We start from the raw sequence: 27,503 nt of genomic DNA, 5'->3' as shown, positions 1-27,503 counted from the left end.
GGTACCGGCTCAGGAGGAGACACAGATGCAGGTGGCTTCCTTTTGGACGATCCGCTCTGCCTAGAGCGGCTGCTGCTGCTGGCATGGCTGCGAGGGGTGATGTTGGTAACTTCTAGGGAAGGTACCACAGGCTCCCTTGCAGAATCCATTCTGGACGCCGGGATGCAGCGCCGGCGTCCTTTTCACATGGGGGCCGCCATGTTCTTCCTGTTGAACCCGGAAGTGCTAACCACTTCCGGGTCGCGGCCATATTGTGTACTCCAGCGCTGTTACCCGGCTTCAGCGCCGTCTCACTCCTCCGCACCCCGGAAGCTTACCACCACTTCCGGGGGCATGCACTGGGCTCCACACCGCACAAGCGTCCGCCGAGGACGGCGCGACGCTACCACCTGGTGCTTGCCCCGCAGACCGCCGGACATCTGCCGCGAACCGACCCCCACGACCCGGTCTCGCGACGTCTGCCAGCAGAGGGGGGAAAACTGAATCAGCACCCCCGACGCTGCATCCAGTCCTGGAGCCCTTGCCGTCCTCACAGGTAAACTGCGCAAGCGGCGTCCAGGCTGGGAATCCTCTTCTCCGTGGATCTTCCCGTAGGAACAGGAAACCAAACTGTGGGAGCGAGGGGGACCGCCCCTTTTATCTCTCCGTAGGGTTTCCTGTTCCTAGGGGCGGATCCCCTCTCTCAGTGGGTGCTGTCGTGGCGAAGAGAAAAATGGCAATTCTGGATTTCGCCCTTTCTTTTAGACGTTTAGCATGCAGGTTAAATCATTTATATTTTGGTTTATTGGACATGGTGAACTTTTTTTGTTTTTACTTTATTGGTCGCTTCTACTTTACTCATCAGTGTCACTATGTGGAGAGAGCCCAGTCGCCTGTAAAGCTCAGGCTGCAGTTAGGCTGGCTGTTTGGGGTCTTCATTCGGCCCCTTGCTGCCAATGTAACCCATTAGTTACATGTAACTGGGTGATGAGGGGCTGATGGGAGCCGGGGCTCGCGCTGGAGTGTCATTATTTAAATGACTGCGCTTGTGCGATTGACAGCGGAATTTAAATGGTTAAAATGCAGGGATCGGAGATGACCCCGCAGACCTGCAGCAGATGTTGGCTATGTGACGCCGCTCCGTCCTGTCCTCAGCATTTACTTATTGTAAAACCTCTCTCCTGTTCGTCCTTTGGAGAATTGTCTAGTTTTGATAAAAACCGATCAGTTCTGAGAAGAGGGTCCTGGTGGAAAGCGCTCCAATCCGGAGGCTGCAAAATGAAAAAAAATATTCAAAAACAGTTTGAGGAAAAGAGAAAGAAGCTTCCCGCAGCCAATTCCGCAGGAAACCTGGTGGTGTTTGCAGCCTTCTGATTGGACGGTGCCCGGTTTGGAGCGTTTTCCTCTAGAGCCGCATCCGACAACTTTCGGCACTTTCTTTTTTCACATTCTCAAAACCTGAAATGGAAAAAAGCTCAAAACCCTGAACATGTGAACAGCAACGTGATATTTTACAATGGACGTGACCTGGAAGAGTCTTGTGTTTATGAGGCGGCAGATCTGCAGAAGAGCGGAGGCTCCCAGTGCCGGGTGGTGACAACACGTTTACAGCTTCTCATCGCTGAGCGGCCGCATCAGGCACAGGGTGAGACCCTCTGTCACCCTGGAGTGTCTGCGGCCGTCACTGGGCCTCCATCTCTTCACTTATCCACACAAGAAGAAATATCAGCGATTCTGACGAGGTTCATTCATATTCTGTCACCCGAGAGGAGAAATAACAGAATAACATCACAGCTGTGATTCATCCGGAGGTGGTCGGTCACCATGGTAACTACACAGCCAGCAGAGGACGGTCACCGTGGTAACTACACAGCCAGCAGAGGACGGTCACCGTGGTAACTACACAGCCAGCAGAGGACGGTCACCGTGGTAACTACACAGCCAGCAGAGGACGGTCACCGTGGTAACTACACAGCCAGCAGAGGACGGTCACCGTGGTAACTACATCACCAGCGGGGCGTGAGATGAGGAGCAGACGCTGCACATCCCCCATACAATGCTGCCCGTCCCCAACACTGAGGAGCCGCAGTCACAGGGAGCAGGAGCCTCCACAGGAACAGCTCTGATCTCACCCCACACTCTCCTCTCACAGATTTACCACAAACCCTCCTGTAATCTCACCGGAATGGCGGGAAATCTGCTGCTGGCTGACACCAGAGAACACGAGCTGCACACAACCAGGACGGAGCTGCTGCACTGAGAGCGGAAGGACCTGTGGTGACGTCACCGTCATGTGATCAGGAGGCGGGGCTCAGGAAAGAAGAGGTGAAAGACCTGTGGTGATGTCACCATCATGTGATCAGGGGGCGGAGCTCTTGCACCAGCTATATATAGCCGAGCTCTGACACAGTCAGTCACCACAGTCCTGTAGAAAGTCCAGCACGAAGAGGTTGCTCTGCGATAAGCTTTATTCTAAAATCTTCATCTAAAAGCATAAACAACCGACAATAGGAACAATGGCAGAAACAGCAGGGATCCCATACAAGGGTTTACGCGTTTCCGAGCTCACCTAGATCAGCCTATTAGTATCTGACACCGCACACGACGCCCATAAAGATGGCGCCGGTCACTCCGCACTGGTAGGACATTTATCACGTTTTACTGCGCACATTAATGACCTTAGTAGGGAGCACAGATCGCTCGCCGCCTTCTTGTAGATTCTCTCCAGTCCAGGTCATTGCCCAAGACGACCCTCAAATATTTCTCCACCTGCTCCATGTTCTGACCAGCAATAATGACAGGTGAACCTTCCATCTTTCTTCTGCTGTAAGACACCACCAGCTCTTTAGTTTTCTTTATGTTTAGTTGGCACCAATCCAGGAAATCTGGCCCCACCCTCCTATGTTCCTCCGCAGCCCTCCGACTCCACCCTCCTATATTCCTCTGCAGCCCTCTGACACCACCCTTCTATATTCCTCCGACACCACCCACCTATATTCCTCCTCAGCCCTCTGACACCACACTCCTATATTCCTCCGACACCACCCACCTATATTCCTCCTCACCCCTCCGACACCACCCTCTTATATTCCTCCTCAACGCTCTGACACCACCCTCCTATATTCCTCCGACACCACCCACCTATATTCCTCCTCAGCCCTCTGACACCACACTCCTATATTCCTCCGACACCACCCACCTATATTCCTCCTCACCCCTCCGACACCACCCTCTTATATTCCTCCTCAACGCTCTGACACCACCCTCCTATATTCCTCCTCAGCCCTCCGACACCACCCTCCTATATTCCTCCTCACCCCTCCGACACCACCCTCTTATATTCCTCCTCAACGCTCTGACACCACCCTCCTATATTCCTCCTCAGCCCTCCGACACCACCCTCCTATATTCCTCCTTAGCCCTCTGACACCACCCTCCTATATTCCTCCTCAGCCCTCTAACACCACCGTCCTATATTCCTCCTCAGCCCTCCGACACCACTCTCCTATATTCCAACTCAGCCATCCGACACCACCCTCCTATATTCCTCCTCAACGCTCCAACACCACCCTCCTATATTCCTCCTTAGCCCTCCGACACCACCCTCCTATATTCCTCCTCACCCCTCCGACACCACCCTCCTATATTCCTCCTCAACGCTCCAACACCACCCTCCTATATTCCTCCTTAGCCCTCCGACACCACCCTCCTATATTCCTCCTCACCCCTCCGACACCACCCTCCTATATTCCTCCTCAACGCTCCAACACCACCCTCCTATATTCCTCCTTAGCCCTCCGACACCACCCTCCTATATTCCTCATCAGCCCTCCGACACCACCCTCCTATATTCCTCCTCATCCCTCTGACACCACCCTTCTATATTCCTCCTCACCCCTCCGACACCACCCTCCTATATTCCTCCTCAACGCTCCAACACCACCCTCCTATATTCCTCCTTAGCCCTCCGACACCACCCTCCTATATTCCTCATCAGCCCTCCGACACCACCCTCCTATATTCCTCCTCATCCCTCTGACACCACCCTTCTATATTCCTCCTCACCCCTCTGACACCACCCTTCTATATTCCTCCTCACCCCTCCGACACCACCCTCCTATATTCCTCCTCAGCCCTCTGACACCACCGTCCTATATTCCTCCTCAGCCCTCCGACACCACTCTCCTATATTTCTCCTCACCCCTCCGACACCACCCACCTATGTTCCTCCTCACCCCTCCGACACCACCCTCCTATATTCCTCCTCAGCCCTCTAACACCACCGTCCTATATTCCTCCTCAGCCCTCCGACACCACTCTCCTGTATTCTTCTGCAGCCCTGACACCACCCTCCCATATTCCTCCTCACCCTTCTGACACCACCCTCCTATATTCCTCCTCAACGCTCCAACACCACCCTCCTATATTCCTCCTTAGCCCTCTGACACCACCCTCCTATATTCCTCCTCACCCCTCCGACACCACCCTCCTATATTCCTCCTCAACGCTCCAACACCACCCTCCTATATTCCTCCTTAGCCCTCCGACACCACCCTCCTATATTCCTCCTCACCCCTCCGACACCACCCTCCTATATTCCTCCTCAACGCTCCAACACCACCCTCCTATATTCCTCCTTAGCCCTCCGACACCACCCTCCTATATTCCTCATCAGCCCTCCGACACCACCCTCCTATATTCCTCCTCATCCCTCTGACACCACCCTTCTATATTCCTCCTCACCCCTCCGACACCACCCTCCTATATTCCTCCTCAACGCTCCAACACCACCCTCCTATATTCCTCCTTAGCCCTCCGACACCACCCTCCTATATTCCTCATCAGCCCTCCGACACCACCCTCCTATATTCCTCCTCATCCCTCTGACACCACCCTTCTATATTCCTCCTCACCCCTCTGACACCACCCTTCTATATTCCTCCTCACCCCTCCGACACCACTCTCCTATATTCCTCCTCAGCCCTCCGACACCACTCTCCTATATTTCTCCTCACCCCTCCGACACCACCCACCTATGTTCCTCCTCACCCCTCCGACACCACCCTCCTATATTCCTCCTCAGCCCTCTAACACCACCGTCCTATATTCCTCCTCAGCCCTCCGACACCACTCTCCTGTATTCTTCCGCAGCCCTGACACCACCCTCCCATATTCCTCCTCACCCTTCTGACACCACCCTCCTATATTCCTCCGACACCACTCACCTATATTCCTCCTCAGCCCTCTGACACCACACTCCTATATTCCTCCTCAGCCCTCTAACACCACCCACATATATTCCTCCTCACCACTCCGACACCACCCTCTTATATTCCTCCTCAACGCTCCGACACCACCCTCCTATATTCCTCCCCACCCCTCCGACACCACCCTCCTATATTCCTCCTCAGCCCTCTGACACCACCCACCTATATTCATCCTCACCCCTCAAACACCACCCTCCTATATTCCTCCTCAGCCCTCCGACACCACCCTCCTATATTCCTCCTCAGCCTTCCGACACCACCCTTCTATATTCCTCCTCAGCCCTCAAACACCACCCTCCTATATTCCTCCTCAGCCTTCTGACACCACCCTTCTATATTCCTTCTCACCCCTCAAACACCACCCTCCTATATTCCTCCTCTGCCCTCCGACACCACCCTCCTATATTCCTCCTCAGCCCTCCGACACCACCCTCCTATATTCCTCCTCAGCCCTCTGACACCACACTCCTATATTCCTCCTCAGCCCTCTAACACCACCATCCTATATTTCTCCTCAGCCCTCCGACAACACTCTCCTATATTCCTCCTCAGCCCTCCGACACCACCCTCCTATATTCCTCCTCAAAGCTCAGACACCACCCTCCTATATTCCTCCTTAGCCCTCCGACACCACCCTCCTATATTCCTCCTCAGCCCTCCGACACCACTCTCCTATATTCCTCCTCACCCCTCCGACACCACCCTCCTATATTCCTCCTCAACGCTCCAACACCACCCTCCTATATTCCTCCTTAGCCCTCCGACACCTCCCTCCTATATTCCTCCTCATCCCTCCGATACCACCCTCCTATATTCCTCCTCACCCCTCTGGCACCACCCTCCTATATTCCTCCTCACCCCTCTGACACCTCCCTCCTATATTCCTCCTCAGCCTTCCGACACCACCCTTCTATATTTTTCCTCACCCCTCCAACACCACCCTCCTATATTCCTCCTCAGCCCTCAAACACCACCCTCCTATATTCCTCCTCAGCCTTCTGACACCACCCTCCTATATTCTTCCTCACCCCTCTGGCACCACCCTCCTATATTCCTCCTCTCCGACACCACCCACCTATATTCCTCCTCACCCCTCGACACCACCCACCTATATTCCACCTCACCCCTCGACACCACCCTTCTATATTCCTCCTCAGCCCTCCGACACCACCCTTCTATATTCCTCACTTCTCTTACACCACCCTCCTATATTCCTCCTCACCCCTCCGACACCAGCCTCCTATTTTCCTCCTCAGCCCTCCGACACCACCCTCCTATATTCCTCCTCAGCCCTCCGACACCACCCTTCTATATTCCTCCTCAGCCCTCCGACACCACCCTCCTATATCCTTCCTCACCCTCAGACACCACCCTCCTATATTCCTCCTCATCTCTCCTACACCCCCCTCCTATATTCCTCCTCACCCCTCTGACACCACCCTCGTATATTCCTCCTCATCTCTCCTACACCCCCCTCCTGTATTCCTCCTCACCCCTCTGACACCTCCCTCCTATAATCCTCCTCACTCTGGACCCCAAATGTATCTGACTACTATGGAGTCATCTGAGAATTTTTGGAGCTAGAAACAATCAGATTTATTCTGAAAATCTGCTGTACATAATGTAAAAAGAAAAGGCGAAAGCAGCGTTCCCTGAGGGGCACCTACACTGCTCATTACTCTGCTGGAGACCACGGCTCCCGTCTGTATAAACTGTGGCCTGTCTGACAGGTAGTCTGTTATCCAATTTCTCATCCCCTCCTGCACCTTCATATCAGTCAGCTTTTTGCGTAGTAAAATTGGCTGTATTGAAGAAGTCCCTGAACATTGCGCCATCATTGTCCAAAAATAAATAGGTGCTGCAATGTTCTGCCACTAGCAAGTTGCTATATTGTCTCCATCACCTGCTAGCTTTAATCAAACAAAAACCAGTGTTGAAAAACAGCTGAGAACACGTAAAAGTGACTTAAAATGGCGTTATATAAAAAATTCTGGTGGAAAAACAAAAACTGGCTAAAAACTCGACCGGTAAAGAGGAGTAACTGCAATAATCGTCCCACTGACTACAGTCCTATAACTGCCCAATCTCTCCTGCTGCCATAAATGTGGTCAGTTCTCTTGTCTTGTAATTTCAGGCCATTTTCCGATACCCCTAGCATCCCCATTTTTTGTGATCTGGGTTTGGGTGAGGGCTTATTTTTTGCGCGCCGAGCTGATGGTTTTAATGATGCCATTTTGGTGCAGATACGTTCTTTTGATTACCCATTATTGCATTTTAATGCAATGTCGCGGTGACCAAAAAAACGTAATTCTGGCGTTTTGACTTTTTTCTCGCTATGCCGTTTAGCGATTAGGTTAATCTTTTTTGTTGTTGATAGATTGGGTGATTCTGAAAGCGGTGATACCAAATATGTGTAGGTTTGATATTTTTTATTGTTTTATTTTGAATGGGGCTAAAGGGGGGTGATTTGAACTTTTATATTTTTTTCATTTTTTTTTCATTTTTTTTAAAACATTTTTTTTTCTTTTGGCATGCTTTAATAGCCTCCATGGGGGACTAGAAGCTATCTAATCTCATGTGAGGCTTTATACAGGTTGAAAGGGTAAGAAAGGCCAGTGTGCAACCCCTGTGAAATTGTTGGGTTACCACAGGATACTGGACTACGCGTGCATATCCAGCCAGGACGGTCTTGAGTCCATATCTTGGAGCAAGCTATTTGGTGATGCTTTATCAGTTTGTTGTTACAGTCTTCTTTTAATTCCTCTTTGAAAGTTAGGGGAAAAGGGTACAGCTGACCGCAGCATGGTCAAAAGGAGTAGGCTGATCATCTTTGATGCTGCCATTGTTTAGGACCTTTTAGCAGTGGCTGGCGTGGATCTAAACCCTGCATCCATTTATTGAATTTCATTTTTTTTTTTCATTTTTCCTACTTTATAGAAATTATAAATATCCACATTATAGTTGGCACACACTTCATTCTTGTGTTGCACATATGATTTTTGTTATGAACATATGATTGTCCATAGGGTTTAGACATACTTGCAGATATCAATTTGGGGCTGACATGTTTTAGCTGTGCATTTGACACTAAGCAGGAGACATAGCCTGAATGTTGACTCTTGAATTGATGTTTGTTGTGCTGTTATCCTTGAAATACATGGGACACAGGATAATTGAACAATCAATGTTTGCTAATATGTTGCTCACCCATTGTATCAGTCCATGCAGCTTGCTGACCTGGAACATTGATGGACAAACTATGCAGGTTGCTTGAATACTCGAACAATGAGAAATAACCTACTCCCACCTCCCTCTTAAACCTGTGGATGGTGGCCTGAGGGACAGTTGTAGGTGTAAAAAGGGACCTCTATCCTTCTACGGAGACACTCTACAGAACAGCAGCCAGGGAACCATGGCTCCAACCGTAGAAATACAGATTTCAGACTCTACATGATAGTAGCCAAGGCACCATGGCTCCAACCGTAGAAATACAGATTTGAGACACTCTACAGGATGCCAGCTTAAGGGACCAAGGCCCCACCTGGAAGGAAACAGGTTTGCGCCATTGACCACTTAACCCATGGAGATATTTGGAGAACCAGGTCTGGACAATCGGGTCCCTTGGCCCCAGGGAGACGTTTGGAGAAGCCAAGTTGGGAACAATCATGTCACCTGGCCCCATGGAAATGTTTGGAGAAGCCAGGTTGAGACAATCAGGTCACCTGGCCACGTAGCTCAATGGACTGTCAGCGTCCTACGCGTGCCACTACCCCCTCTTTGTGGGTGCCAACCCAAAGTGGGGTGCCACAGGTTTCGGTAGTCAGCCCTGGAAGCCCCGATGTCATAGATGTTCTAATTCTTGGAAAGCCAACAGAAGGGTGAAACTCTGTAATTTGCACCCTTGTATTTACTGGGACTGCTCTATATATTATTGCCTGTTGTTGGTTCAATGAAGTATTTTAACAATTTTAACCTCACCCTGTGCTGTCTGGGTAGTATTCTGCCCAAGGGGAAGGAGTGTGGGCATTCACTGGGATGAGCCTTGATTGATGCTGTGTTTTTTACGACCGCCAGGCCAGTGTTCAAGAGCACCCTCTGAACCCCGTGTCTCTGCACTGGATAATTATGTTATGAATTAGAACTGAACACAAATACTGGTTCTAAAAGCGTAGAATTTTTGCTACTATCCCCAAGATGTCCTGTTTTTTAAAAAAATATTTCTATGACTATTTTGAATATTTCAATAAAAGTATTTTATTTACACTGGAAAACAAGTGCTGGATTTTAAATAACTTTCCCATTCATTTCTTCCCAACTTACCATAGATCTCACCAAGCATTGAGATGTGAGCTGAAAGCAGATTTTTTTTCTAGAAAGGAATGACATTCATGGGTGTTGTCTACGAAGAAAGTCTCTCCTAAAGCCCATGCACCTAAAAGCCGGCCTACAATCTGCCAGGTCACATGCTGAAAAATATGAAGATTCCTGGGACTCTGTCAGCAATCAACATATGTATTTTGGGTCTCATGACTGCAATCAAAAGGTCACATACTCTTTGAAGGGCCATGGTTCCTTTAGGGCAGGGGTCCCCACCTCCAGTCCTCAAGGCCCACCAACATGTCATGTTTTCAGGATTTCTTTAGTCTTGCCAGGTAATAATTGCATCACCTGTGCAATGCAAAGGAAATCCTGAAAACATGACCTGTTGGTGGGCCTTGAGGACTGGAGTTGGGGACCCCTGCTTTAGGGCATACAAGGATCAAACTTATTAAAGATTTTAATCTTTAATATAAATAATACAGGGCTTACGATAAATATATAAAAAAAGGGCAAAAAAAATAACACAAATATGCAAAATAGTTATAAAATAAAAACGGAGAAATAACAGAAAAATCTAAATGTTTCAGTCTACAGTTATCCTCTGTTTTCCTTGAGGGAAGGAGAAGGGAATTATGGAGCACATCAGCCCTTAGACAGCCCTTTCATGAGAAAACCTTCTCTTTGTGTCACCCAGCTTTTTATAGTCCTGACCATAGGCTCATATTTCCAGGATGACCTGGATTGGCCTTTTTAAAAGACGCTGTTTATAAATGGATGACGGGTTATGTTGTGGCATTTCAAATATCCTGTGTCTCCTCACTCCTCTCTATACAGTAAACAGGAAATATTCTGCCTCTGGTGGAGGGGATAAGGTTCCATCTTTGACAGCTTCAACCAAAGCCCCTTTGTGTTTGCAATACTGGTATATCCAGTTTCACCCTTTTGTCAACTAAATGTAACTCTACTGCTGTTATGCTTTTCCTTTATTGAATATATATTTCCTTCACAATCATGAATTCACAGATACAATGCTCTATCAAGAAAAGATGCTTCCATCACTCCGTACTCTTGGTAGACCAGCACTTTCCAATATGAAAATGATCCAAAACACACATCTGAGACCAATGTTGCATTTCTGAAGAACAGGGTGAAAGTGATTCAGTGGCCAAGTGTCTTCTAAATGGAACAAAACCAACCACCAATAATGAATTCTGAAGAGATACGTTGTCATCAGGCTCGGACTGGCCCACCGGGGAACCGGAGGATCCTCCGGTGGGCCCTGACACTGGCATCTGCTGGCAGGGCCTCCCCCAGCTCCAGGGCCCTCCCCCCGCTCCAGGGCCCCCCCCCCCCCGCCGCCGCCCGCTCGCTCGCCTGCTCGCCTTGAATACTCACCCTGCCTGCTCCAGCGATGGTCTCGGCGTCTGCACTGCACGAGCGGTCACGTGACACCGCTCATTAAGATCATGAATATGCGCATATTCATGATCTTAATGAACGGTGTCACATGACCGCTCAAGCAGGAAGAAGGTGCTGCGCCGGCGCCGCCGCCTGGAGTCGGGACAGAGCGCGAGGGATGTCGGCACGGCCGTGCAGTGGGAAGACAGGTGAGTATGAGGGACGGGGGAAATGAAGGAGGACATAAGCCGGCGCGCCGAGCAGGAGCGGAGATATGCAGGCTGCATACAGGGGGAATATGAGCCATGCAGGGGGGGATATAAGCCATGCAGGGGGGAATATGAGCCATGCAGGGGGGATATGAGCCATGCAGGGGGGAATATGAGCCATGCAGGGGGGGATATGAGCCATGCAGGGGGGAATATGAGCCATGCAGGGGGGGATATGAGCCATGCAGGGGGGATATAAGCCATGCAGGGGGGATATAAGCCATGCAGGGGGGAATTTGAGCCATGCAGGGGGGAATATGAGCCATGCAGGGGGGAATATGAGCCATGCAGGGGGGAATATGAGCCATGCAGGGGGGGATATAAGCCATGCAGGGGGGAATATGAGCCATGCAGGGGGGGATATAAGCCATGCAGGGGGGAATATGAGCCATGCAGGGGGGAATATGAGCCATGCAGGGGGGAATATGAGCCATACAGGGGGGAATATGAGCCATGCATACAGGAGGGGTAATATGAGCTATGTATATGGGATAGGAGGGAGATGAGCCATGCATACAGGAGGGAGGTCATTATACAGTATGGAGCATCATGTGTGGCCGTTATACAGTATGGAGCATCATGTGAGGCCATTATACAGTATGGAGCATCATTTGTGGTCATTATACAGTATTGAGCATTATGTGGGATCATTATACAGTATGGAGCATCATGTGTAGCCATTATACAGTATGGAGCACCATGTGTGACCATTATACAGTATGGAGCATCATGTGTGGCCGTTATACAGTATGGAGCATCATTTGTGGTCATTATACAGTATGGAGCATCATGTGTGGCCGTTATACAGTATGGAGCATCATTTGTGGTCATTATACAGTATTGAGCATTATGTGTGGCCATTATACAGTATTGAGCATTATGTGGGATGATTATACAGTATGGAGCATCATGTGCGGCCGTTATACAGTATGGAGCATCATGTGTGGTCGTTATACAGTATGGAGCATTATGTGGGATCATTATACAGTATGGAGCATCATGTGCGGCCGTTATACAGTATGGAGCATCATTTGTGGTCATTATACAGTATTGAGCATCATGTGTGGTCATTATACAGTATGGAGAACTGTGTGGCCGTTATACACTATGGAGCATCATGTGTGGTGGCCGTTATACAGTATTGAGCATCATGTGCGGTCATTATACAGTATGGAGCACTGTGTGGCCATATTTTTTTGTTTATAATTATTGTATATAAAACAGTGTGATCAGCAGTGCTAAATGGCTGCGGTTGGGACGTGGATATGGGTGTGACTAGTTGTGAAATGGGTCTAGTCAGAGGCGTGGCCTAAAATTTGCCGCGGCGCACTACGCGCGCCGCAAACTTTATACCTCCTTCCCTTCTTCAAAAGTTGGGAGGTATGGTACCACATTTGCCAGATCACGGCAAGTGCCGCAAATCCCATAGAGAATGACTGAGGCCGAACGCAGTGTTGCCATAAGTGATCCGTTACGCGGCAGATGCAGAAAAACTGCCGGATCTGCTGCAAAAGGCGACTTTCACATCAGCAATTTTTGCCAAAGTCACTGCCGATAGTGTCATACTCACCAAAAGGGGAGGCAGCGCTAAAAGTGCCTAGGGCAGCAGAAACTCTAAATACGGCCCTGGGGGGATACATTATATTCTGTGGGGGGACTGCATTATACTCAAGGTACTACATTATATTATGGGGGCTACATCATACTATATGAGGGGTTACAGTATACTCTATGGGGGGCTGCATTATATTCTGTGGTGGGGCTGCATTATTCTCTCAGGGGACTACATAATATTATGGGGGCTACATCATACTATATGAGGTGGCTACAGTATACTCTATGGGGGGGCTGCATTATATTCTGTGGTGGAACTGCATTCTCTCAGGGGACATTATATTCTGTGCTGGGTGGCATTATACTATATGAGGGGGGGCTGCATTATACCCTATGGGGGTGCTACATTATATTCTATGGTGGGGACTGTGTCATACCTGAGAGGGTTGCATTATATTTTGTGGGGTGCTGCATTATATTCTATGAGAGGGGACTGCATTATATTTTATGAGGGGGCTACATTATATTCTGTGAGGGGGCTACCCCAACCCTTGCTACATTATTAAGACGTGAACTACCTTATATTATACCCTGATATTAGCGCTTTTTACCGCACAATTGGTGGTCTTGTATCTATTTCTATGTAGCTACATAGTGGGCCCCAAGAATGATTTTCTCTGGTGGGCCCAAGGTGCTCCAGTCCGACGCTGGTTGTCATCACTCTCCATCCAGCATCCAGGTTCCAAAAGACCTTGTTCTTGAAAAAAGATAGATGTTGCTTTATGTCACCAGTACATGCCTAGCAGACTTGGTGCTGTACTTAAAAATCATGGAAGCCACAGAAAATACTAAGTGTAATTAGTTTTTGATGTTAGGTGTACTCATTTTTACAACTAATTTGGGTAAAACTGAAGATTTTGTAATTAAAGTTAAAATAGAATTAGTCTTACCGGTAATTCGGTTTCTAGGAACCTTCCACGACAGCAGTATCGGAGGATGTCTCCCCGCCCTAATAGGGGACAGGAAACAAAGAGGTTAAATATCCCTCCCCTTCCTGCAACCATCAGTGTTTTTTCTGGACACAGTAGAATGTATAGTTACCACTTAAGTGCAGGAATCATCTAATAAATACATCAGATAGGGAGGGAAATTAGTGCTGTCGTGGAAGGTTCCTAGAAACCGAATTACCGGTAAGACTAATTCTATTTTCTCCAGTCACCTTCCACGACAGCAGTATCGGAGTGATACCAACCGCTAATTTCTTTAGGGAGGGACAACCGCTTGGAGAACGCGTCTGACAAACTATAGGTGCCTATTGAAATTGAGCCTGTAGTGTCTGGTGAATGTATGGACTGACCACCAGGTGGCGGCTCTGCATATCTGCTCCGATGATGCGTTACCCCTCTCTGCCCAGGAAGTCGAGACTGAACGGGTGGAGTGGGCTTTTAGTGAAGCTGGGGGTGCAAGCTTCTGGGATGAGTATGCAAGACTAATGCCTTGTTTAATCCAACTTTCTGTCTGTTGGAGGTAGAACAGGACCACTCTGCGGACATCCAGGGTATGAAAGGCCTCTTCTTTTGGATTAGAGGGATTTGGACAGAATGAGGGTAAAATGATGTCTTGATTTCTGTGGAAGTCTGAAACTACCTTAGGCATAAAGGAAGGGTCTAATTTGAGGATTATACTATCCATGGTTATGGTCAGAAATGGCTCCTGGACTGATAAGGCCTGTAGTTCCCCTATACGCCTGGCGGTAGTGATAGCTACCAGGAACACGGTTTTAAGGGTCAGGATTTTTAAACTGGAGGCTGAAAGGGGTTCAAAGGGGTCACCGGTCAGACCTTTTAAAACAAGGTTTAAGTCCCAAGGAGGGGTGTGGACGTGAAGTCTCGGACGGATTCTAGTTGCCGATGTTATGAATCGTTTGATCCACCAGTGGCTTGCTAGATCTTGGTCAAAGAAAGACCCAAGAGCTGACACCTGAACCTTTATGGTACTAGGTGAAAGCCCCAGTTCCAAGCCCTTCAGGAGGAATTGAAGGATCTGTGCAATATTTGGGTTGAATGGATCCGGTCTGTTCGGGAAACACCATGATGAGAATTTTTTCCATATTTTGCCATAAATGGCATTCGTGCTTGGCTTCCTACTCTTTTGTAGGGTTTCAATCACTTCCTGTGAGAGACCTCTGGCTTTCAGGATCTCGGCTTCAGTAACCAGGCTGCCAGCTTTAGCTTGTGTAGGTCCGGATGGATCAGGGGACCCTGTTGAAGAAGGTCGCGTCTTTGGGGAAGCAGAATCGGGTCTTCTAGACACATGCCTGTTAATGTGCTGAACCAGCTTCTCCCTGGCCTCAATGGGGCTACCAGAATCATTGTAACTTGATCTATCCGGATCTTCTGTAATGTTCTGGGTAGCAATGGGATTGGCGGGAAGGCATATGCCAGGGCAAACTCCCAGGGGTGGGAGAAAGCGTCCAGTCCCTGCGCCTCGTTTGAGGTCAGGGAGGTGTTTGATTTTGTATTCCAATTGTTGGCGAACAGGTCTACATCGGGAGTTCCCCACCTCCGGACTAAGGATAGGAATACATCCTGGTTTAGAGACCACTCTCCTGGATGGAAGTCCCTCCTGCTGAAGTCATCTGCCTGGGAATTGTCCAATCCCTTTATATGTACTGCGGAAATGGACAGAAGGCGATTCTCTGCCCAGGAAAAAATCCTTCCAGCAGTTAACTTTAGGCTCGAGTGTCCTGTGCCCCCTTGGTGCCGGAGATAGGCCACAGTGGTCATATTGTCAGACATCACTCGTACATGGTGACCTTGAATGAGGACAGATGCGGCTCTTAGCGCCTCCTCCACTGCTTTCAATTCAGATTTGAGGAGCTGTGTCTTACATCTGGGGGCCACAACCCCTGAAAGTTGGAGCCTTCGATCACGGCGCCCCAACCTCTCTGGCTTGCGTCTGTTGTGAGTACTCTGAGAGGAGTCTGATCCCAGTTGAATCCCCGATGTAAGTTTTGGGAGTTCAGCCACCATGAGAGGGAGGATCTCACACGAGAGGGAAGAGGAATCTTCCTGGTTAAAGCCATCTGGCGTCCTCTTGAATACGTCAGGATGTGAGATTCAAGAATTCTCGCATGGGCCCAGGAGACTGCCTGGATGCATGATGTTCATGAACCCAGGATTGACAGAGTCTCTTAGAGTCTGGGTTTTTTGGCTTCTGAACCTGGAGATCCTGTGGACAAGATCGATCAGACGGTCCTTGGGTAGAAATGACATCCTCTTCTCCGAGTGCAGAAGAACTCCTAGGAATTTCTTACGTGGAGATGGTCGGAGATCTGATAGTCGGGATCCACCCGAGTGATGTTAGGATATTGAGTACCTTCGTCACGTCCTGATTGAGGCGCGAAGCGGATGGGGCGATGATGAGAAAGTCGTCCAAGTATGGAATGACACAGACCCCCTGTTGTCGGATAAAGATTACCACTTCTGACATGATCTTGGTGAAGACTCGTGGAGCAGACGAGACTCCAAAAGGAAGGACATTGAATTGGTATTGGCTGAACCGCTTGTTTTGGGAAATTGCGAACCTGAGGAACCTCCTGTGGTCTGGATGTATTGGTACATGTTAGTATGCGTCCCTCAGGTCCAACGTCACCATTACCCAGTCCTGACCAATCAGCGGGATTGCTGATCTGATCGATTCCATTTTGAATCTTCGGTATCTTATTACCTGATTTAGAGGTTTCAGGTTTATGATGATAGTGTTTCCCAGAGGGTTTCTTCACCAGAAAAAGGTGGGAATAGTGACCCTCTCCTATTTCCCGATGTGGTACATGGGAAATCACCTCTGCTTGAAGCAGGCTTAGAATATCCAGCATCAGAGGTTTCCAAAGTCCTGGAGACTGTAGAGAAGTGATGGTTAGACGGTGAGAAGGAGGACTCCTGAATTCCAATCTTAGGCCCTCCTGTATGGTACGCAGGACCCACTGTTCCATGGTGATCGTCTGCCATTGGGAGAGGAACCCCGAGAGTCTACCTCCGACCGGAGAGCAGTCATTGCTTCTCAGAGGTCTGCTGAGGTTGGAGGACCAGGATAATTCTGGTTTTCCCTCCCTTGGGGTAGCTCCACCATCCCGATTTGCCCTTGTCCCTGTAATTTTGTTGGGGAGCTGGGTCACGGGGGAACGAAAAAACGCTTTCTAGAGTTCTTTTGTTCTGGAAGGACTTTCTTCTTATCTGAGGCTTTGTCCAAGATTTCATCCAGGACTGGCCCAAATACATAATGACCCTGGAAGGGAATACCACAAAGCTTAGACTTTGAGGTAATATCGCCTCCCCAGGACTTAAGCCACAAGGCCCTTCTAGCCGAATTAGTGAGGACAGCTGATCTAGCGGCTACTCGTACTGATTCTGCGTAGGCGTCCGCGAGGAATCCAGTCACCTTCTGAAGCAGAGGAAGAGAATTAAGAATCTCTTCTCTAGACGTACCTTGTACAAGGTGATTTTCCAAGGTACACAGCCAGAGAAACAAAGATCTGGCCATACATGTTGAGGCCACGTTAGATCTCAGTAAATTAGTTGAAGTGTCCCAAGATTTACTCAATAAGCTCTCAGTTTTCCGATCCATGGGATCTTTCAGCTGAGAGGAATCTTCAAAGGGTAGAGCCGTTTTTTTGGTTACCCCTGACACTTGAACATCTACTTTGGGCATTTCCAATAGAGAACAGTCTCCCTCAAGGGGGAAACTATTCTTAAACTCTGATGGGACGTTTAACCTCTTTTCCGGTATGCCCCACTCATGGAGGATAAGGTTTTCAATATTTTCGTGTATGGGGAATCCCTTCAAGGACTTAGGTTTCAAAACCCCAAACATGTCATCATGTACAGAATGGCCCTCTACCTCCTCTTCTACCCCCATGGTGCCCCTCACCATGGAAACTAACTCTTCCATATCCTCGGAGAAGAGATATTTTTTATTGTCAGATTTGGGAGCAGAAGTAGAACCCTCATTCTCCCAAATGTCCTCTGAACCCGAGGTATGTATCTCGCCTGAGTCAGAAACTATCGGGGCTATCTTTCTTTAGGAGGGGGAGGTTGCGATGTTGGGGTTTGAGAAGAGGCCGCCATGGAGGACTGAACCTCTTGTCTGAGGGTTCTGATGCTGTCCATGAGTGAGGACTGTTCACTACGCAGAACTTCGTCTGTGCATGGTTGACAGAGCTTCTTTTTATATGCGGAGAGAAGCTTGGACGCACATGCAGCACACTTGCAACTGGGCATCTTATCCTTCCTAGGGGCAGGGACCTTGTCTCCCGAAAACGAGAGAGAAAGGCAGACTAAGTCACTTAAATTTAAATGGACAGCAAGGGACATCATCCCACTACTTACAGTAGGGGGGTGCACGCTGGGTTCTGCAGGAGCAGAATGTAGGGGTTTGTCGCCGTCCATATGGTCAGTGGTCCAGATAGAGAGGGTCACAGACAGAAGGTCTTATCTGGAGGCTTCCCCAGCCAGGAATAAATAATTTACCGAGGTTCCCAGCGAATTTGGTGCTCCTTCTCCTCGCTAGAGCCCCTCATGGCTGCCGCTGGATGTCCTAGGGCAGGGATGCCGGTTGGCGCGCACGGGAGCTGCAGCGTATGGCGCCGAGGAGAACCGAAAGTTCGGGTGCGCGTCACTTCCCGTGCGCGCGCCACCACCAGCAGCAGTGTGGAGAAGGGAGCCGGGGAGCTACAGGAGGACCCCGGAGCACTGCACCGCCCTGCTTTGCCTCCCAAAAAAGGTGCGGGTGAAGGTCCCAAGTCACGCGGTAGACGTGGAGATGGGAGCAGTACAAAGGAGGAGAGCGGAGCCCCTGACCTCGACTGCCCTGCTTCAAGGTAACAGCGCTCCCGATCGCCGGCCACGGCAGCACTATCAGAGAACCTCTTCATGCCCCATAGGGGACAGGAAAAACACTGGTGGTTGCAGGAAGGGGGGGTATTTTACCTCTTTGTTTCCTGTCCCCTATTAGGGTGGGGAAACATCCTCAGATACTGCTGTCGTGGAAGGTGACTGGAGAAAGTATATTAATAACCTTAAATCCATATTGTTATTGGTTAAAAAAAATGTTCTATGAAACTTTGTGTTAGCAAAATTTTGGAAATTGTTTTAATGTTCAATAAGATATTAATTCAAATTTTACTTATCAAAGTACACTACGCATTTATGCTAAGCACTGTTTATTAAATGTTATAAAACACAGTGAACATAATTACAGTTTCTTTCGTGAATGAATTCTCTCATGTATAGCAAGACTTGATTTATATATAAAAGATTTCCCACATTCTGGACACGCATATGGCTTCTCTCCTGTGTGAATTCTCTCATGTCTCACAAGACTTGCTTTATCTATAAAGCATTTCTCACATTGTGAACATGAATACGGCTTCTCTCCTGTGTGAATTCTCTGATGTCTATGAAGTTGTGAGTTATCTGTAAAGCATTTTCCACATTGTAAACATGAAAATGGCTTCTCCCCGGTGTGAATTCTTTGATGTCTAACAAGATGTGATTTATTTCTAAAACATATCCCACATTCTGAACATGAATATGATGGATTCTCACCTGTATGAATTCTCTGGTGTCTAATAAGATTCCCTTTAACTGTAAAGAATTTCCCACATTGTGAACATGAATATGGCTTTTCTCCTGTGTGAATTCTTTGATGTTTACAAAGATGTGATTTATAAGAAAAGCACCTTCCACATTGGAAACATGAAAATGGTTTCTCCCCTGTGTGAACTTTTTGATGTTTAATAAGACTCCCTTTAACTGTGAAGGACTTTCCACATTCTGGGCATGAATATGGCCTGTCTCCTGTGTGAATTCTCTGATGTAAAACAAAACTAGCTTTTCGTATAAAACTTTTCCCACATAGTGAACATGAATAAGGCTTCTCTCCAGTGTGAATTTTCTCATGTATAGCAAGACTATATTTATTTCTAAAACATTTCCCACATTCTGAACATGAATAGGGATTCTCTCCTGTGTGAATTCTCTGATGTTTAATAAGACTCCCTTTATCTGTGAAAGCCTTCCCACATTCCGAGCATGAAAATGGCTTTTCTCCTGTGTGAATTCTCTCATGTATAGCAAATTTTGATTTAACTGTAAAACATTTCCCACATTCTGAACAAGAGTATGATTTCTCTCCATTGTGCTTTCTTTGTGCTAAAAATTCTGAGCTTTTAGTAAGTTGCTTGTCACACTGAAATCTTGTATCCACTTTGTCACCTGGTATTGTGGTAAAAATGGGAGATTGCTCAGGAGGGGGTTCCTCATGATTAGGAGGATTATAAGAAAGTGAAGTACTGTGAAGTCCAGGAGGGCCATGAAGGGTAATGAGGTTTCCTCCATTATAGTGCTTCCTGATATCTTCTTTTTTACAATTTAGTAATAAACAGTTATTCTCACAAGGATTTCCTATAAGGATGAAAGATAGATTGGATGTGAATTTTTTTTCTACAACACAAAAGGGATTTCTAAAATTTATTTTATGGAGCTCACAATGAAGACCCTCATCAGTGAAAGTAATAAGGAAGACAACTACATGCCATAACATTAAGACAATGACGGGTAAAGTGAAGAACACTTATAAACTGGTGACATTGGCACAAGTCAGGGGTGGCAGAGATTAGACAACAAATAGACAGATCTTAAAGGGAATCTACCATCAGGATTTACCCTCTTAAATGTAGCACCAGTGCCATTTCACTGTCTTAAGCTTCATATCATGTCCGTAGTTTAGAAAAGTGTCCACGCAATTAATAATGGCGTTTTAATATTTCAGTACCATATGCAAATTAGATTGACTAATCACAAAGGTTACCCTACATCAAGGATCAGTAGAGCTCTAGCCAATGTATTGTGATGGAAATATATATCATATAGATCTCACTTGTGTATATACTCCTATATAATTATATATACTCATGTATACTCATATATCCACAGCTAATATATACACTATAATCAATTGCTTAACATGGCTGACATAAACTGATATAAGCTAGACAGATTGTTGGAGATTTCCAGCCATAAAGCGGAACTGCATCAGATGTATTAAATGGTGATCAGATGTCTCAACTTTGTCCTAGATGCAGAAAGATGCAGACAGCTACATTTTAGTTGCTTCATCAGCATTCATATGTGCATTAATCACAATATTCCATATATATTTAGATAACCAATAACAGAGGAGCTAGACAATCTGGTAATTAACTAACCACCTCCTTTCTATATGCAATTATAAAACCATGTATGTACAATAAACCGTCCGTATTGGTGGAGTGTTATTGTCACAATGGTGCACAGTGTCATTCTTGAGCGCTCAAAATACTCAGTCTTATTGGGAACGGGCGCAGCACGCACAGGGATAGATTTATCCAAACCAAATTTCCATAACAGTATCATGTCCCCAGTATGCCTAAGGGCATGATAAGAAACCTTAGAAGACTGAAATACCACTCAAGGCACATTGAGAGCGTACAGTGGCTTGCAAAAGTATTCACCTCACTTGGTAATTTTCATGTTTTGCTACCTTACAAATTGGAATTTTACTGTTTTTATTTAGAGTTTGCGTTAGCTAATGTACAGGACATGCCTACAACTGTGCACATTTGGTTTTCTTTTTATCGTGAAGAAAACAACAGACAAAATAATTGAAAACTTCAGTGTGCATAACTATTCACTCCCCTAAATTCAGTACTTTGTAGAGCATCATTTTGTAGCAATTACAGCTGCAAGTCGCATTGGATAAGCTTCTATGAGCTTTTGACATCTTGCCACTGGGCTTTTTGCCCATTCTTTAAGACAAAGTTGCTCAAGCTCCTTCAAGTTAGATGGTTTCATCTGGTGAACAGAGATCTTCACGTATAGCCATAGATTCTCAATTGAATTAAGGTCTGGGTTTTGACTCGGCCACTCCAAAACAATTACACATTTCCCCTTACACCACTCGCGTGTTATATTTTGGGTCATTGTCTTGTTGGAAGGTGACCCTCCATGCCAGTCTCAAATCACTGACAGCCAAATGCTGTAGGTTTTGCTCAAGAATATCCCTGTATTTCGCACCATTCATTTTTCCTTCAACTCTGACCAGTTTCGCTGTACCTGCTGCCAACAAACATCCCCACCGCATGATGCTGCTACCATGTTTCACTGTGGGTATGGTGTTCTCGGGGTGATGAGCTGTATTGGTTTGGCGCCAGACATAAATTACCTACGTGGCCAAAAAATTCAATTTTGGTCTCATCTGACAACAACACCTTCCTACATTTGAGGAGTCTCCCACATGTCTTTCCCAAACTCAAAACGAGCCTTACAAATTTTGTGTGCAAGTAAAGGCTTTTTTTCTGGTAATATTTCCAAAAAAGCCACCTCTACAGATTGTACGGTTTATTGTGGTTGCATGTACAGATACTTCAGTCTCTGATTGGGAACTCTGCAGCTCCTTCAGGGTTACCTTTGGTCTCTGCTGCCTCTCTGATTAATGCCCTCCTTGCCCAAGCTGAGAGTTTTGGTGGCGGCCCTCTCTCTGGCAGGTTTGTTGTGGTACCATGTTCTTTATATTTGATGATAATAGATATGATGGTGCTCCGGGAGATCAAAAGAGATTGGGATTTTTTATTTTAACCCCAGTCCCACAAGCTCGCTGCCTTGGGATAACCCTTGACTCTGATCATTCATTCATTCATAGCACATATCCAATCTCTTTTCACTTCCTGCTGACTACAACTCAAAAATATTTCCCGGACCCTTACATTACTTAAATCAAGAAACTGCAGAAACCCTAGTCCATGCACTCATCATCTCCCGCCTCGCTACTAGAACCTTCTGTTTTGTGGTCTTCCTTCTATCACTTTCACAACCCTCCAATCGATCCTAAACTCTGCTGTCTGACTAATCCACCTGTTTCCCCACTATTTCCCGGCCTCTCCTGTCAACCCCTTCACTGGCTCCCCATTACCCAGAGACTCCAGTTCAAAACACTAACTTTGGCATACAAAGCCATCCACAACCTGTCTCCTCCATACATCTGTGACCTAGACTCCCGGTACTTACCTACACGCAACCTCCGATCCTCACATGATCTCCTTCTCTACTCCCTACTTATCTCCTCTTCCCATAATCGCATACAAGATTTATCCCTCCTACTATGGAGCTCTCTACTCCAACATATCAGACTCTCGCTGGAAACCTTCAAAAGGAACCTGAAGACCTACCTCTCCCAACAAGCCTAGAACCTGCAGTAACCACAGATCCACAAAGCCGCTGCACGCCCAGCTCTTTCCTCACCTTCTGTATCCTCACCCATCGCTTGTAGATTGTGAGCCCTCGCGGGCAGGGTCCTCTCTCCTCCTGTACCAGTCGTGATTTGCATTGATTAAGATTACTGTACTCATTTTAATTATATATACCCCTATTCACATGAAAAGCGCCATGGAATAAATGGAGCTATAATAATAAATAATAATAACCCAAACCTGACTTGGACTTCTCAACAATTTTGACCATGAAAGTTTGGAGATCTTCATGGTGTTTGGTTAGTGGTGCCTCTTGTTAATGGTTTTGCAGCTTCTGTGGCCTTTTAGAAAAGGTAAAGTGTATATAGTGACTGACATTTGACACTTAGATCGCACGCAGGTAGATGTCCTCTCACTAAGCATGGGACTCATGAAGTTAATTTCGTGCATCAGACATTTTTAGGAACGTCGTGTCAAACGGAGTGAATGCATATGAACATGCCAATTTTTGTAATTTAAAACAATACATTTAATATATGCCTATATTTTTCTCACTTCACCAACTTAGACCATTTAGTGCTGATGCATCACACACAAGTCGAATTACAAAAATATTTAAACACAGGTTGCAATATAAAAAAATATGTAATAAAAACAAAGGGGATGAATACTTAAGCCACTGTAAACCTTAATTACAGGCTCTCTTTAAAGAAGACTTCACATGTTTATTCTGCCTCCTGCGGCAATGTTTCGGTCTGAGGACCTTTATCAAGCACCTCGGACCGAAACGTTGCCGCAGGAGGCAGAATAAACATGTGAGCTTTTTTCGCATTTGCTGTGGTGCTGTCCTTCTCTACATTTGAATTTGGATCCGTGTACTGGGATGGACCCCCTGGTGAGGACGTGCGCCCTTGTGTCCATAGAGACTGTGTAACTATAGGGTGCGGCTTTACTATTGCTTTTTAAAGAAGACTTGTCACTTGCTGGAAAGCAAAAAAATTGAGTTAAACACCTTGCAAAAATCCCCAAGTTCTGTCGATTCCACTGCTCTTTTTCCCTCAGCTCTGCATCACTCCATTGCAAAGATATTCACATTTGTTCCTCCTTGAGCGTACTATTTAACATAGTAACATAGTTAGCAAGGCCGAAAAAGACATTTGTCCATCCAGTTCAGCCTAAATTCCGTCAGAATAAATCCCCAGATCTACGTCCTTCTAAAGAACCTAATAACTGTAAGATACAACTCAGAAACCTAACTCTGAACTCAGTCATCTCCATGGACATGTGCTTTCTCCAGTCTTCACAGATGCTGACAATCACAGCTTGGCAGCCTCAGACTGCAAGATCAGAAAGCAAAGATGAGAAGAGAAAACTCTGAAGAAACCCCAGATAGATGGCAAAGTAGAGACTTCATATTGTGCACTCCAGACAGAACAAATCTGAATATCTCTGCAATAGCAACATGGAAAACAGAGGAAAAATCAAAAGAGCTCAGGACTAGGGTTGAGCGAAACGGATCGGACAAATTCAAAAATCGACGACTTTCGGCAAAGTCGGGTTTCATGAAACCTGACCCGATCCTAGTATGGGATCGGCCATGCGGTCAGCGATCTTCGCGCCAAAGTCGTGTTTCGTATGACGCGTTCAGCGCCATTTCTCAGCCAATGAAGGAGGACGCAGAGTGTGGGCAGCGTGATGACATAGGTCTCGGTCCCCAGCATCTTAGAGAACGGCATGACAGTGATTGGCTTGCTCTCTGCGGCGTCACAGGGGCTATAAAGGGGCGTGCATGCCGATCGCCATCTTACTTCTGCCGATCTTAGCATAGGGAGAGGTTGCTGCAGCTTCATCAGAAGAAGGGATATAGTTAGAGAGGGAAGATTAACCCTCAAACTGCTTGTGCTGTAGCGATTTCCACTGTCCAACACCACCTTTTCCTTGCAGGGACAGTGGAGGCTACATTTTTGTGCATCAGCTCTGTAGCTTATTAGGATGCCTTATAAGGCTCCCTGATAGCTGCATTGCTGTTTGCACGCCGCTGTGCAAACCAACTGCTTTTTTAAAAGCAAAAATCCTGTTGCTCCTTTCTGCACAGTTCTCTTGTTTATTTGTCCACACTTTTGTGTGCAGCAGTCCTTTTTGTTGCTGCCATACTTGTCCTGAGATCATTGTAGGGAGATTGAAATTGTACTACAGCCCTTGTATTTTTTTCATATCTTCCAGCCACTTGATGCCACTCACATTGCGTTGTTTTATACACAGGGCCTGAGTTTGGGTTCTGTGTCCAAAAAAAAAAAAAAAGTGAGATTCAAATTCTCACAAAGTGAATATACCTCAGTCCTCTTAGTTTGTAGTATATCAGCCAGACACTTGCTGTCACTCACATTGCGTTGTTTTATACACAGGGCCTGAGTTTGGGTTCTGTGTCCAAAAAAAAAAAAAGTGAGATTCAAATTCTCACAAAGTGAATATACCTCAGTCCTCTTAGTTTGTAGTATATCAGCCAGACACTTGCTGTCACTCACATTGCGTTGTTTTATACACAGGGCCTGAGTTTGGGTTCTGTGTCCAAAAAAAAAAAAAAAGTGAGATTCAAATTCTCACAAAGTGAATATACCTCAGTCCTCTTAGTTTGTCGTATATCAGCCAGACACTTGCTGCCACTCACATTGCGTTGTTTTATACACTAGGCCTGAGTTGTGGTTCAGTCTCCCCAAAGTAAAACGGGAGATTTAAATTCTCAACAAGTTTATATACACCTTCTACCTTGTTTTACAGTACCATATAACGACTGTTATTTTGGTTACATTTTCCAAAAAATGAGGAAGTCTGGTGGAAGAGGCCGTGGGCGGTCGTTGCCAGCTGGTACTGATGGTGGTGGTGGTGGTAGAGCATCTGGTGGTAGTGGGAAAAGCAAAATAGCACCCAAGGCTGGAGGTGTAGAGGCAGCGTCATCGTCTGGCTACACAAGGCCTCGAAGGCTCCCTTATCTGGGAGTAAGAAAACAAGTTTTAAAGCCGGAGCAGCAGGAAAAAGTTTTGGCTTTCATTGCCGACTCTAGCTCTTTCACCTCCTCTTCCAAAAGTTCCAAATATAAAAGCAGCGAGTCGTCAGTGGATGCTCCCGGACAGGAACAAGTCGCTTCCTTGTGTCCTTCACCCAAACCAAAAGTGAAGGATGCGGCAGGCGACACTACAGTTTACTCCATGTAGCTCTTTACACATACCGTGCCTGGGTTAGAAAGGGAAATTGTTAACAGGCCATGCCCATTACAAGATGAATCGGACATGGAGTGCACTGATGCACAGCCACAGCTAGATTATTATGCTGTTCCATTGACTCAGATCACTACATTGCCCTCACAGTGTACTGAGCCAGAATCTGACCCTGATGAGACTATGGTGCCCCGTCCCGAACGCTATAGCACCTTACACAGTGACACAGAGGAAGGTGCACATGACATTGAAGAGGAGGTGATAGATGACCCAGTTGTTGACCCAGATTAGCAGCTATTGGGGGAAGAGGGTGCCGCTGCCAGTAGCTCAGAAGCGGAGGAGGATGATCTGCAGCAGCCATCTACATCGCAACAGCTGTCATCTGGCAGGCCCTTATCAGGCCAAACACGTGTCAAAAACAAAAACAGTTTTAGGACAGCGTGGCCATCCGGTGAAAGTAGCACAGCGTGCAATGCCTGAAAATGTTATCCATAGCAGGAAGAGTGCAGTGTGGCAATTTTTTAACCAAGATCCGAATGATCAGTGCAAAGTTATCTGTAAGAAATGCTCAAAGACCTTTAGCAGAGGGAAGAATCTTCAAAATTTAAATACAACGTGCATGTGTAGACATTGGACTAACTACCAAACGTCCCGTACCGTTGGTGCACCCGCTCAGAATGAAGGTAGTCAGCAAAGCTATATTGCTTCCCTCACTGTAAGCCCACCGGTTAGGACACCACCAGTAGCAAATGTGGAGGTATCGTCGCAAGGCCAAAGCAGTCAGGGAATCACAAGTTTCTTGGTAGGAAACACTGTATGTAGGTCAACATCAAGAATACCATCACCAACCCTCTCTCAATCTGCCATGTCCACCACCACCCCCGCTAGTTCCACCATATGCAGCTCTCCAGTCCAGCTCATCCTACAAGAGACTCTCGTTAGGAAAAGGAAGTACTCATCCTCTCATTTGCGTACACAGGGTTTGAACGCCCAAATTGCTAGACTAATCTCGTTAGAGATGATGCCCTACCGGTTGGTTGAAAGTGATGATTTCAAAGCCCTGATGGCCTACGCAGTACCACGCTATGACCTACCCAGTCAACACTTCTTTGCGAGAAAAGCCATCCCAGCCCACCAGCAGCATGTCAAAGACCGCATGGACAATGGAGGCAGTCAGTCAGTAGAAAGGTGCACCTCACACAGCGTCGGACTGGAA

General features: G+C 46.9%; 1 protein-coding gene across 2 annotated transcripts in view; it reads right to left on the bottom strand.

Annotated features, from left to right (window-relative positions):
• LOC138657435 (zinc finger protein 585A-like) overlaps positions 1-27,503 on the bottom strand; it is a 63,318-nt gene that overhangs the window by 17,068 nt on the left and 18,747 nt on the right. The window contains exon 9 of one of the 2 annotated variants that reach the window (XM_069745226.1): positions 19,060-20,250. In XM_069745226.1, coding sequence (XP_069601327.1) covers positions 19,060-20,250 — 1,191 coding nt within the window. Of the gene's footprint in view, positions 1-2,160; positions 2,252-19,059; positions 20,251-27,503 lie in introns of those variants that run through there. The other variant, XM_069745225.1, reaches the window with a different exon arrangement.

The sequence above is a fragment of the Ranitomeya imitator genome, chromosome 1 (genome assembly GCF_032444005.1).
Source record: "Ranitomeya imitator isolate aRanImi1 chromosome 1, aRanImi1.pri, whole genome shotgun sequence".
NCBI classification, from domain to species: Eukaryota; Metazoa; Chordata; class Amphibia; order Anura; family Dendrobatidae; genus Ranitomeya; species Ranitomeya imitator.
Note: the sequence above shows the minus strand (reverse complement) of the source record. Positions and strands in the feature narration are given on the sequence as shown.